Consider the following 12,831-nt stretch of genomic DNA (forward strand, 5'->3'; position numbering starts at 1 on the left):
CCGTAGACAGTAAATAAACGGGCGGACGCGGCCGTGCTCCAGAGCGAGTGTCCGTACAAAATCAGGCGGCGGGGCCCAGGCCACCAGCTCCAGCCCCTGCCTTGGAGGTTGGTCCAGGGTCCCTCGCTTGCCTGGCACGCTGCGGCTTAGAAGCTCCCTGGGATCTCAGGGGCTCAGGGCGGTGCTGGCCTGCAGACTTGGTGGGCTTCCAGCATAGTCCCCCTTACTACTGGCCAGGACCCCATCCTTGCCCAAGGCCAGTCCTGTGGGCGCAGGAGAGCCTTGTTTGGGCGGGGCTGGCCAAGTACGGCTGACGGCCCTGCCTCATCCCCTCAGCAGAGAAGCCTGTGTTCTTCTCGGCCTTTGCAGCTGACGGCCAGAAGCTGCCCACAGAGCCTCCGTGCTGGACGTCGGGCCTGCCCTTCCCTGTGCCCCCTCGTGAGGTGATCAAGGCCTCCCCGCACGCCCCTGACCCCTCGGCCTTCTCCTACGCCCCGCCTGGTGAGTAGCTCGGCCCGAGCTCGGTCGGCCAGTGCAGTCAGTCATTGGGTGCCAACTCTTGGCACTGGTTTGGAGCTGCATGCGGAGGGATCTTAGAATCTGATGGGGCCCAGCAAGACGGATGGTCTGGTCGGTGAAGGGAAAGAAGGGGGTCTTTTGAGATTAGAGAAACGTGCAGGATTAGAGTTGAAGCCACTGGCAGTGGGGAGCCATAGGAGGTACTTGCGCTGGTGAGGGGGCAGCCCTAGAGTGGGGCTCTGTCTTCCACCAGTGACTTAGAGCTAGAGAATGGGCAGGTGGAAAGAAAAGTCTGGGGGGGAAGGGAGGAGGGGAGGGACCTGCTTTGGTTTACAGATACGTTCAGCCGGGGGTTGAGATTCTTTCTGGGTCCTCCAGTCCTGCCGGGCCCCGCCAGCAACAGAAGTAGCACATCTGGGGACTGCTAAGGGCTGTGATGTCAGCAAAGGCCGTCCTAAGCAGAGCTGATCCCGAAGCATGAGTGGGATAAACGAGCCAGGAGCAAAACAGGGCGAGACAGGCCAGGCAGAGGAACTGCACGTGCAGAGGGTCGGAGGTAGGAAAGAGCGGGAGAAACTTGAGACACAGAATCCGGCTGCCTCGGAGGAAGCCCGGTGCCCAAGCTGTGGGTCCGGGGAGACCACAGGCACCAGGTCGGGGGCACCTGAAAGCCGTGTCAGAGTTTAAGAGTTCATCCTGGGGGCAGTGGGGAGCCATGGAAGGCAAACAGCAAGGGGAGGATGTGAACCAGTAGGCTTTTCAGAATTCCTTTGAGGGGAATGGGCTGCTGTTGGCGGGGGAGGGGGTAAAGTGGGAACGGGGAGACCAGTTAAAGGGGGTCCGGGCTGGAGGTGAGGGGCTTAGACGGGGGCTGGGCTGTGGCAGGGTGGAGGGAGGCTTCCCCAGGGAGGGAAGGGCGCGTGTGGACAGGCGCCTGTGGGGGGTGGTCTGTCTGGCAGGGGCCCTGTGACGGACAGGCGTGTGCCCTACAGGTCACCCACTGCCCCTGGGCCTCCATGACAGCGCCCGGCCCGTCCTGCCTCGCCCACCCACCATCTCCAACCCGCCGCCCCTCATCTCCTCCGCTAAGCACCCCAGCGTCCTCGAGAGGCAAATGAACGCCATCTCCCAGGTGAGGCGGGAGGGTCAGCACCGCCCCCCCCCCCCCCGGAGCATCTGTGTGGCCTGGTGCCCAGAGAACAGCCCCTTCCTCTTTTGGGGTTCAGGCTTTCCGTCTGTAAAGCGGGGCGTCGGAAACAACGGTGCCTCGGTGGGGGCTGGGCACCCGAGGGGCCGGGGTCGTCTCTGTGCCCTTCACTGCTAGAGCCCGAGCGGGCTGGAGTTTGCCCCAGGACCTGGGGACTCGGGCAGTCAAGAGCACGGACTGTGCAGCCAGACTGTGTGGCCTTGGGCAAATTACCTAAACTTGCTGTGCCTCGGTTTCCCCTCTGTGAGACGGAAGGTCGGATGCACTCGACAGCGCGTGGTGAGCCGTCTGTGGCTGCCTGCCCCTTCGCCTCCCTGACGTATCCGCCTGTGCGGGGAGGGGTGGGGCCAGGTGTCCGCTTTGCCCCGGACCACACGTGCGCACCGTTTCCTTTACGCCCCACCGGCTCCTGACGGCCGCTTCGCAGGTGAGGGGATCGAGGCCCAGGAGAGCTGGGGACTTGTCCGTGGTGACTCAGCTGACCAGCGGCCTGGGACTTGAGCCCCCGGCTCCCCGCCTGCGTGGGATTCCGGCGTGCCCCTCCCCTTGGGCTCTCGCAGAAGGGGCGTCAGGACGCTCTGGCTGGGCGTGTGGTGGAGGGACTGCGAGGGCGCCCGTGAACCCGTGACCTCTGCCCCCCACAGGGAATGTCGGTGCAGCTCCACGTCCCTTACTCAGAGCACGCCAAGGCCCCTGTGGGCCCCATCACCATGGGGCTGCCCCTTGCCATGGACCCCAAGAAGCTGGGTAAGGATCTGGGCCCCCCACCTCGATGGCCCGGGCGGGGCTCCAGCTGTCCACGTTGGGGGCTTGAGGGGAGGGTGCCGAAGCCCGGCCCCTGGGTAGGGCTAGGTGGGGGCCGTCGCCCCAGGCCCCTGCACCTGTGCTGCGTGGCTCACCGCTCTCACCCGTCCCCAGCGCCCTTCAGCGGAGTGAAGCAGGAGCAGCTGTCCCCGCGGGGCCAGGCTGGGCCCCCAGAGAACCTGGGGGTGCCCACAGCCCAGGAGACATCTGTGCTGAGAGGTGAGGGCATGAGGGGTGGGCGTGAGGCCCGGATGCTGCCCCGCGTCCCTAGCGGGTGCCCCTCTGCTCTTTGGAGGAGGGTCGAGGCAGGAACGGGTACTTCGATCCCAAATCTGAGGATCATCGGCTCCCACAGGGTCCAGAACCCTGTCTTCCTGATTGTTTACCTTGCCGTTTAGGGCCAGGGGGACCTTCTGCCCCAGGGGAGACCCCAAGGGGGGACTTGCCGGTCACCAGGAGCCCAGTCGGGGTGGCTTTTAGGGCCGGGACCTGGGAAGGGGTTGTGGACACCCTTTATGCCCCGTGTCTCGTGTCTTTTAGGGACATCTCTGGGCTCGGTTCCGGGAGGAAGCATCACCAAGGGCATCCCCGGCACGCGGGTGCCTTCTGAGAGCCCCATCACGTACCGTGGCTCCATCACCCACGTAGGTGTCCCGGGGCACCGCACGAGGGGCGGGGGGAGGACCGCGGGCCGCGGCTCCAGACGCGGCCCTGACCGCAGGCAGAGCCGTGGGCCGGCCCCTCTGCTCCCCCTGGTGCCACCGCATGGCACCTGTCTGTCGGTGGGTGTGATGATGTCCTGGGCACAGCAGCTCGTTCCATGGTCGTTTCTCTTGTCTGTGTGGAGCCACGCACCCCAGGTGCTGAGCAAAACGCAGAAGTGGCTGCTCCCAGGGGGCCGGCTGGGTAGCCGGAGGACGTAGGCCGGGGCTCACAGGCCGTGAGAACGGGGCGGGTGACTTCAGAGTGCCCGGTGCTCCAAACTGAGTGACGTACCATGATTCAGAACGCCCGGGCCTGCTGAGGCCACACGGACGGGCAAGTCGGGGAGACTTCTCGGGGGTGAGCCTCCTGCAGGAGTCTCGGAATAGCGAGTGGGCGCGTCTCCGCACGGGCGAGGGCCAGTGAGGGCCGCGGTGCCTGGAGCAGGGAGGGGAGGCCACCTTCAGGCTGTTCGCGGACAGGTGCTCCACACTGTGGCCGAGCCGGCCCCCACCCCTGGGGGGGAGTCGGTCACGAGGCCCTCCTGTGATGCAGATGGGGGCGGGGGGGCGGGGCTCTGTTCTCCACCTGACCAAGGCCGGGGGCTCCCTGTGCATCCGGGACACGTTGAACCCTCTCCTCCCTGGCCAGTGAGCACGAAGTGTGGCACCACCGGCTCCTGGGGTCCTTAGCTCCCCGGGCTTTATTTTCCGTCCTTCCACCCAGGTCCAGACAAGATGCTTTATGCTGGCACAGAGCCCATGCTAGGATAGCCCATTTTATAGATGAGAAGACTGAAGCCCAGAGATTAAAGCTGAGGTCACATGGCTAGTGAGCAGCGGACCCGGGGTTTCGTGCCCAGCCGCATCTGGCCCTAGAACACGGTGCCGGAGAACGAGGAGCCAGAACACACGTGTGGGCGTGCCCCTAAGTACACGTGCAGACACGCTCACATACAGGACACAGGCACGGACACACACGGCGGGACAGGCGGGCGCACAGAAGGGCTCGCGCGACACCCCCCGCCCCACCCACACGCACGTTAGAGGCGCCGCGTCCCGCCATAGGCTGGGCGGCAGGGAGGCGTTTTCGACCCCGGTGGCCTCAGATCAGACCACAGAGGGGAAGGAAAGCTGTAGGTTTTGAAATAACAGGCTTCGGGAGGCAGCCTCGCTGAGTGCAAAGAACGAGCACCCGGGGCAAAAGTCAGGCCGGGGTGTTCAGGTCCCCGCTCTGCCACCCACTCACTCGAGCAGGGGCGGCCCCTCCTGACTCGGTTTCCCCTCTGGGGAAAAGCACTCCTCCCGGAGTCTTTCTCAAGGGGCCGGTTGTGATTAAAGGTCGAATTCCGGGTCCCCTCGGAGCCCACCTGCCCTGGGTTTCCCGGCAGCTGTGACCCACGCCGTCTCGGTCACTCACACCCCGTCGGCTGTTTTTCGCAGAGGGTGACAGCTGCCAGAACACGTGGGAGTCAGACGCTCCCACGGCCTCGCTTCCGGGTGGCGGCGGGGAAACCCGGCACAGACCACAGGCACGCGCACGCGCCCGTGAACCCAGCGGGCGTGACGCCCCTTCGCAGGCTGGAGGAGGCCCCGGCGCGCCGTCCTCCCTGGGGCTCCTCCCGCCCCCGGGAGCGAAGTTCGCTGGGGTCCGCTCCGGGAGGCTGCAGGCTCCCGTCCCCGAAACAGGCCGTAGGCAAACAGTCTCCCCGCCCGCACGGGTTCGCCCCGTGTGTCGTCCCCAGGGGCGGCGTCCGCAGCCCTTCGCGTCCCGTCCTCTGCTGAAGCCCGGACCGCCTTCGGTGCCTCCAGCAGAGCCCCTTCCCACCATCCGTTGTGGTGTCTGCTCAGCCACTGCTTTGCCCGAGAGGGGCCCGGTCACAGGCCCGGTTCTGATGGCGCCCGCCCCCACCCGGCTAAGGGGTGTGCTGGCAGCAGCCGCCTCTGGAGGAGCCTGTCCTGACAGCTTGGCCCTGTTGGGCGCCCCGGGTGGGACGCCCAGCTATCCCCCAGCTCTACCGCGCTGCGCACAGATGCTTCCCCGGGGGCGGGGAGACCCCGGCCAGAGCCTTTGCTGGGGGAAGCCTGGGGAGGTCGTCCACATCGAGAGCGCCCTCCTGCCCCCTCCTCGCAACGCAGGGCCTGCAGGAAAAGCCCAGCACGTGCCCTTAGCCCGCAGGGGGGGATGTGTCTCAGCAGACGAGTTTCTCTGGGACCGCTCGGGGCTCGCTGGTCCGGGGCTTGGCACTCAGTAGGACCCCCACATCTGTGAAATGGCTCCAGTACTCTTAGGAAAAGAAGGAAAGAGACGTCTCGATTTAGGGCGAGCTTGTCTGTGTCAAGCGCCTTTGAGAATTACAGATGCAGAGGTTGTTCCCGTTTCGTGGACGTACAGACTGAGGTTCAGAGAGGCAAGGTGACTTGACCCAGGCCACCCGGCAACTCGTTTGTACAGCTGCTGTTTGACATCCAACAGTCTGACCCGGTTGGGGGGTCAGTACCTGATCCCCACGCTCATGTTCTCGGGGGTTGCCCAGGGCAGGATGGCACTCCCTGTGGCTGTCTTCTCTCTGCTTGGATACCTCCCCTCGTGGAGAGCTCCCTCTACGGCCGTGGTTCTCCTTTGTGGGCAGCTCTGCCTCCCAGGGGACGTTGGGCAACGTCTGGGGACGTCTCGGATTGTTACGCCTTGGAGAGGGGCAGATCGGGGAGGCTCGGTGTCTGGCATCTAGCGGATAGATACTGGGGGTCCTGCTACGCATCTCACACACCCAGGACACTGGCCCCACGCGTCATAGTGCTGGGGTTGACAGACCCTGCTTTGGGAAACCGGGGTGCCTGGCCCACGGTCACAGGCACAGTACAGGGACAGGATCTCAGCACCCCCATTAGTTACTGTCGGTGCTTAACACGTCAGGGCTCTGAGAAGGTAAAACCCATACAGTTCAGGTTGGAACACAGACGCCAGGGCCGGACGACCTGGGTTCCAATCCCAGCCCTGCCCCTCCTTAGCTGGTGACCCCGGGTGAAGTCACCTAACCGCTCAGTGCCTCAGTTTCCCCGTTTGAAACAGGCATCACGACCGTGCCTGCCTTAGGATTATTGCCAGGATTAAACGAGTTAGTAGGTAGAGGGGGCTCCGGATGGTTTCCGTTCCGCGGCGGGCGCTCAGTAAACACACTTAGGATTCACCTTCCTGATGTGGTGCTGTTCCGCCGGGCTTTGTCTCCGCCTTGGGAGCAGCACGTGGATGCACACACGTGTGCACTGGTGGACCCAGCGCGTGTGTGCATGCGCCTGTGTGCGCTGGGAGGGCACACGTGTGTGCACGCTGGACGCGCCCGCGTCGTGCCCGCGTCGTGCTCGCCGAGCCCGAGGGACCCCCGTGTGGAGCCTGCCGGGGGCTCACCCGCTCCGTGCCCGCAGGGCACCCCGGCCGACGTCCTGTACAAAGGCACCATCACCAGGATCATCGGCGAGGACAGCCCGAGTCGTCTGGACCGCAGCCGGGAGGACAGCCTGCCTAAGGGCCACGTCATCTACGAGGGCAAGAAGGGCCACGTCCTGTCCTACGAGGGTGAGTCCTGTTGTTAACAGCCCCGAGGAGCTGGCGGGGCGGCCTGGGGCCAGCCAGGCCCTCGGCCTTCCTTCCCGTCCGTGGGAGTCTATCAGTGCTGGGAAAGAACCTTGAGACGGAGGGCCGAGGGGGGGCCGCTGGAGGAAAGTGGGGCCACGTGGTATTTATGGGGAGCCCAGCGGATGCAGCCCCCCGCTCAGAGAGCTCTCAGGACACCACGTGAGATGCAGATTGTGAGTGTTGGAAACCTACTCCTCCAGCCCTGTCCACCAGACCCCAGGCTTTGGTGTTTCTAGAGCTGCTCAAGAGAGGAGTGTCCAGAAAAACGTGGTGGGGGTAAAAAGGCAGCCAGATGCCTTTGGAAAACAGATCTGGGGAGTTGGTGCCCTTCCTGAGTGGTCGAGAACCAGGGAGAAGCCTTTCATCCCCATTTTCCGGGTGTACAGTCACAGTGGTCCTTCTCTCTGGCCACCCTCTGGCCCCTCGACAGACCGGGAGGCTTGGGATCAGGGGAGCAGGGTGTTTGGCCCATTGAGGTGGCTTCACCGGGAGCCGGGGCTGGGTGACAGCATGAAGCGTGACCAGAGAGGTGGTGACCCTCCTGTCCCTGCAGGATGCAAGCCAGCAGCCGGTGAGGGCTGGTCTCCCTTTCACCTCCGCTCAGTTCTTTACAGTTTAGGTAACTAAAGGCTGTGGCCAGCCTTGCCAGAGCAGAGTGGGGAAACTGAGGCCAACACTGAGCTCTGATCGGCAGCACACGGGGGGCCAGCGGGAGGTGATGGCCAGAGTGACCCTCCACCTCCCCTTGCCTCCGCCCCCTCTCCCCTTCTGGGTTCAGGGCCCACAGCCAAGGCAGCCTGCGTGGGGGCACTTGGGGGTACAGAGCCGGATATGAGGTTCCTGGCGGCCTCGGGCACCCAGGGCGGTGGAACAGAACTCAGCTGACGGGCACCCCTCTCAGCACTGAGCACTCACCTCTGCTCGGTCCCTGGCACTGCAGGGCCCTAAATTACTTCTCCTCTGGCGAGCAGGCATCTCTTTTCCTCCGTGCCTGCTTCTGCCTGTGCCCGCCCGCCCCCTCGGTGCTGGCCAGGGGTGGAGGTGGTGCCGTGTGGCCGCGGGACAGGCCGTCGGCTGCGTATTTGGGGCCAGCGTCAGCGTGTGGCTGAGGGTCCGGGGAGGGGCTGAGGGGGGCCTGGGGTCGAGGTGTGTGGGCAGGGAGGGCACAGGCTCCGCTCGGGTCCCCGGACCGGTTCTTGAGCCCCGGTGGCTCTCGAGTGGTCATGTGCAGAATGCGGGCACACGAGGCCTTCGAGTCCCTGACGTGCTTCCTGGAGCTGCGTGGCGAGTGAGGGCGGCGGGCCGGGTGGAAGGCGGCAGGGAGTGGGGACGGGCCCCCCGGCAGCCCGGACGGCGACTGTGGTGCGACGGTGGTGGACGTCGCCCCGTGTGGATGGGAGGCCACCAGCTCACTGCTGATCTGTCCTTTTATATCACGTACTTTTTTCCCATTTTGGTCTGAAACCACCGTGTTCAAATATCAGCGATTAATTCTCAAGAAAAGCAGCCCAGTTTGTCTGCAGGCCGCCAGCCTGTAGCCTTTGGAGCGGACTCCGTGTAGGAACAGGGGGCAGAGCTTGTTCTCGGGGGGTGGCCTGGGGCCGTGGGGAGCTTACTTCCGACACCCCGGCCTCGGCCGCCCTGAGGGGGAGAGGCTGTGGGTGGGGCTCCAGCCTGCCGGGCGAGGCTGGGCCTCTGTCTTCTCAGACCCCAGGCCTGTCTGGGGGGCCCCTCTGGGCTTCTGCCGGCTTAGCAAGGCCACGTGTGCCACGGCCAGCCCTCCCAGATTGTACACTCTCCCCACGTGGACTCGTAAGGCGCGTCCACGCTTGTACACACGTGTGCACAAGGACACAGGCACACAGGTACGTTTGCGCGCACGGCCTCACTTCGTTCTTGGCGGCCAGGCGTGTGTGTGTACGTGCACACGCCCACACGTGCACACACAAATGGTTGCACGCTGCTGCTGGATCTCTGCTCACACACGCGTGTGCGCTGCTGTTCGTGTCCCAAGCCGGCACCCGTGTGAGGACGTGTTTGCGTGCACACCCACGTGGCCACGTGTAGCCGAAGGCACGCCCCTGAGACGGTGGGTCGGGGCTCAGGCCCTGGCAGGACTGCCCGCTGGGGTTCCCCGCGAGGCTCAGCCGGGCCCTGTGGCGGGGCCGCGTCTCCTGTCCCCGGGCCCTGTGGGCCGCCAGCCCCCTGCCACGAGCGCGGTCTGCTTTCCAGGTGGCATATCTGTGTCCCAGTGCTCCAAGGAGGACGGCAGGAGCAGCTCCGGACCCCCGCACGAGACGGCCGCCCCCAAGCGCACCTACGACATGATGGAGGGCCGCGTCAGCAGGGCCATCTCCTCTGCCGGCATCGAAGGTGGGCACCGGGACCGGTGGGGGGGGGGGGGGGCTTCCCAACTCAGTGCCTTAGAGCGCCCCCTGGAGGGAGGGCGGGGACGGTTGGCCCGATTTTCCGGAGAGGAAACCTGGGGCTGGGGTTGGCTGAGGGTCGGTCTGGAGGCGGTGACGGCCCCCCCTCCCGCCCCCGAGAGGGTCCGGTGCCAGCGCCCCGCCATCATCTTGGGGACTGCTTTCAAGTGGCCACGGGACCCACGTAACCCTGATGCGGTTGCCCCCCTCCAGGTCTCATGGGCCGGGCCATCCCGCCGGAGCGACACAGCCCCCACCACCTCAAGGAGCAGCACCACATCCGAGGCTCCATCACACAAGGTGCCAGCCGCCCACCGCCCCCCACGGCGTCCGGCTGCCCGCTGCCCTCAGGGCAGCTCTAACGAGGGCTCAGAGGTTTCCCTCCGGACGGGCGGGGGGCGGGGGCGGGGAGCCGTGCACGCGTACGCGAGCTGTGCGGGTACGGGCTGAAACGGAGAGCAGGGACACTTGTTCCTTAGAAACGTAGAGGGAAAGCAGATTACCAGCCGCCGCCCTGCCCTCGCTGGGTTTACTGAGCCTCTGTTTCGTGCTCGGTACTCACCAAGTGCCGCTTCGGTGCTGTCGTGTGAGGCCGGCGTTACCGCTTACTGGCACTCACCGGCAGCTTCCGTTACCACGTCACCCACGTTGTCTCGGCTGGTCGGTGGCCGGCCACCTGCTACGGGCCCCATCCCCTGCTTTCCGTCTGCGGTATCTCACTGAACGTGCACGGCTCGGTGAGGGGTTTCGATTAGTAGTCCTGTTCTGTATGTGGAGAGACTGAGGCTCGGAGGCTCAGAGAGGTCAGGTCATGTGCTCAAGGCCACACGGCGAGTGCGGATTAGAAGCCAGGTCGTCTGGCTCCAGAATCACTGGAGGGCGGAGACCCCAGGGTAGGACGGGGCATGGTGGGGCGCAGAGCCGAGGGCCAGCGCCCTGTCCTCCTCGGCAGGGATCCCGCGGTCCTACGTGGAAGCCCAGGAAGACTATCTCCGTCGGGAGGCCAAGCTCCTGAAGCGCGAGGGCACGCCGCCACCGCCCCCCGCCCCCACGGGACCTGGCCGAGGCCTACAAGGCCCGGCCCCTGGAGGCGCTGGGCCCCCTGAAGCTGAAGCCGGCCCACGAGGGGCTGGTGGCGACGGTGAAGGAGGCCGGCCGCTCCATCCACGAGATTCCCCGGGAAGAGTTGCGGCGCACGCCCGAGCTGCCCCTGGCCCCGCGGCCGCTCAAGGAGGGCTCCATCACACAGGTAAGGAGCCGGCTGGGCAGGGCAGCTGCTTCCCTGGCCTCTACAAATGGGGAAACTGAGGCTCGCCTCAGTGGACACCTTGCCCGAGATTACACAGCTGCTCGCCACTGACCCTTTGCCGTGTGCGTTCCAGATTCTGTGCTGAGGGCTTTATATCCGTGACCTCGTTGAATTGTATTTACGCCCTGTGGGGTCTGTAGCCATATCCCCGTTCTTCAGCTGGGAGAACTGAGGCCCAGAGAGCCCAGGCAGCCCGCTACAGTCCCCGAGCTCACCGTGAAAACGAACGGCTGCTGCTGTCTGGGTTTTTGTTACAGGCCAGGTGCCGCCTGAGCACCTCGCGTCGTGCCCAGTTTAGCCCCCGCAGCCACGCTCTGAGGGTCTCATTTGATCGGTGCGTAAATGGAGGCTCAGAGACGTGAAGTGACTTGCCCAGGGTCACACAGCAAGTGAATGGCAGTTGGTGAAACCCAGATGTTCCTAAACTGCAACGTCTTTGCTTCTCGGCGTCCCGTTTCCCCCACCAGCCTGCTGCACCCCTGCGGCCCCGGCTGCCCAGGGGGCCCCAGCCCAGTAGGGCCCGATCAGCTCCCGTTGTGCAAGGAGCCGGTAGTGGAAACCACTGTCCCTTCCCGTGGTCAGAGGTGGCCGGATGGAAGGAGGACGGACGGTGGGAACCGTCCCTGGGGCTGCGTGGCCATGAGCCAGACGGGGCTGGGAAGGGTATCCCGGGAGGGCGACCCAGCTTCCCTTGGGGGGAAGGTGCCCGATGCCCGGAGAAGCAGTGGGGACGGTAGCCACCGCCAGGGGCCTGGGTGAGACTTGCCCGTGGACCCCAGAGGAAGGCCAGTCTGACTCTACAGTATCCTCGTTAGAAGCAGGGTATCTCTTTCCCTTTCTTACGGAAGTGACGAAAACGTTCGTGAGTAGACCCAGGGTTCTGTTGCTTACAGACGCCGGCCCCCGCTGTACCCCGGGTTCCCAAGGCTGTGTCAACAGAGCGGGGGCTTCTCCGGGGCGGCCGGCCTGCACTGTGGTCCATGACCCCCTGTTTATTCAGCTGCCCCTTCTGGCCGGAGAGCAAACAGACCTCAGCCCTGACCTCTGAGCCTTGGGCACCAGGCGGTGGGACTGGGTTTTGCTGCTGAATTTCCTGGAGTGACCTCGAGTGGGCCGGCGGGGGGAGGGGGTCCCAGACCAGTGGGAGGAGGGGGGGTGTCGAGGCTCCAGGGGCCGACGGAGGGTCCCCGCTTGCTCCGGGCATGGCTGGCCTGTGAGCTTGGTGGCCCTGGGGCCAGGACAGGGATGGACAGGGCGGTGACCCGTGCGTTCATCTCAGGCTCAGCAAAGCCCTTCGTCCCCCTGCCCCTGGAGGCGTGAGCCGTCGCTCCTGCTTCGTGGCCGAGAAACTGAGGCTCAGAGACGTCCCGCGGCCGGTGCTCACACCCCTGTCTCCCCAGGGCACCCCGCTCAAGTATGACACTGGCCCGTCCTCCGCCGGCTCCAAAAAGCATGACGTGCGCTCCATCATCGGCAGCCCCGGCCGCACGTTCCCGCCCGTGCACCCGCTGGACGTGATGGCCGACGCCCGGGCGCTGGAGCGCGCCTGCTACGAAGAGAGCCTGAAGGGCCGGCCGGGGGCAGCCGGCAGCTCGGGGGGCTCCATCACCCGGGGGGCCCCGGTCATCGTGCCTGAGCTGGGCAAGCCGCGCCAAAGCCCCCTGGCCTACGAGGAGCACGGGGCGCCCTTCGCCGGCCACCTCCCACGCGGCTCGCCGGTGACCACACGGGAGCCCACCCCACGCCTGCAGGAGGGTACGTGGGGGGTGGGGGGGTGGGGTGCGGGCACCGGGTGGGCTCCTGCCTCGGGGGACTGCCTGCCCACCCACCCTCAGCTTAGGCTAGAAACCGGGGGCACCCTCGGGCCGGTGCGTACTTTCCACCTGCCGGGCCTGTGGCTTCTGCCCCCAAAGTACACTTCGATTTCTCTTCGTCTCCCTGCCACCCCCAGACCACCGTGATTCCCCACCTGGGGGGCCACCGCAACTCCCCTCCTGTCCTGCTGTATCCTGCGTCCCGGATGCAGCCAGAGCCGTCTTTTGAAACATTCACATCCCGTCACGCCACTCTAACGCTTAAATCTTTCTAGTGATTCCTCACTGCATTTAGGGGAAAAAAAAAATCCACCTTTTAGCCACGGCCGTGAGCAGCCCGCAGGACCTGGCCCGGTGCACTCTGCACGTCACGGTCACCACATTCCTTTATCCACCACAGGCCAGACCAGCGGG

The 12,831-nt window shown here is 65.4% G+C and overlaps 1 protein-coding gene across 1 annotated transcript in view; it reads left to right on the forward strand.

Moving 5' to 3' along the window:
* NCOR2 (nuclear receptor corepressor 2) overlaps window positions 1-12,831 on the forward strand; it is a 182,405-nt gene that overhangs the window by 152,752 nt on the left and 16,822 nt on the right. Inside the window, 11 exon segments of the mRNA XM_047088379.1 lie at window positions 340-501; window positions 1,512-1,651; window positions 2,371-2,473; window positions 2,645-2,749; window positions 3,071-3,174; window positions 6,658-6,808; window positions 9,101-9,241; window positions 9,508-9,594; window positions 10,247-10,332; window positions 10,334-10,543; window positions 12,004-12,358. Of these exon segments, the coding sequence (XP_046944335.1) occupies window positions 340-501; window positions 1,512-1,651; window positions 2,371-2,473; window positions 2,645-2,749; window positions 3,071-3,174; window positions 6,658-6,808; window positions 9,101-9,241; window positions 9,508-9,594; window positions 10,247-10,332; window positions 10,334-10,543; window positions 12,004-12,358 (1,644 nt within the window).

The sequence above is a fragment of the Lynx rufus genome, unplaced genomic scaffold (assembly GCF_022079265.1).
Source record: "Lynx rufus isolate CCGP_SWC_20201006 ecotype Redwood Valley unplaced genomic scaffold, mLynRuf1.p SCAF_24, whole genome shotgun sequence".
NCBI lineage: Eukaryota > Metazoa > Chordata > Mammalia > Carnivora > Felidae > Lynx > Lynx rufus.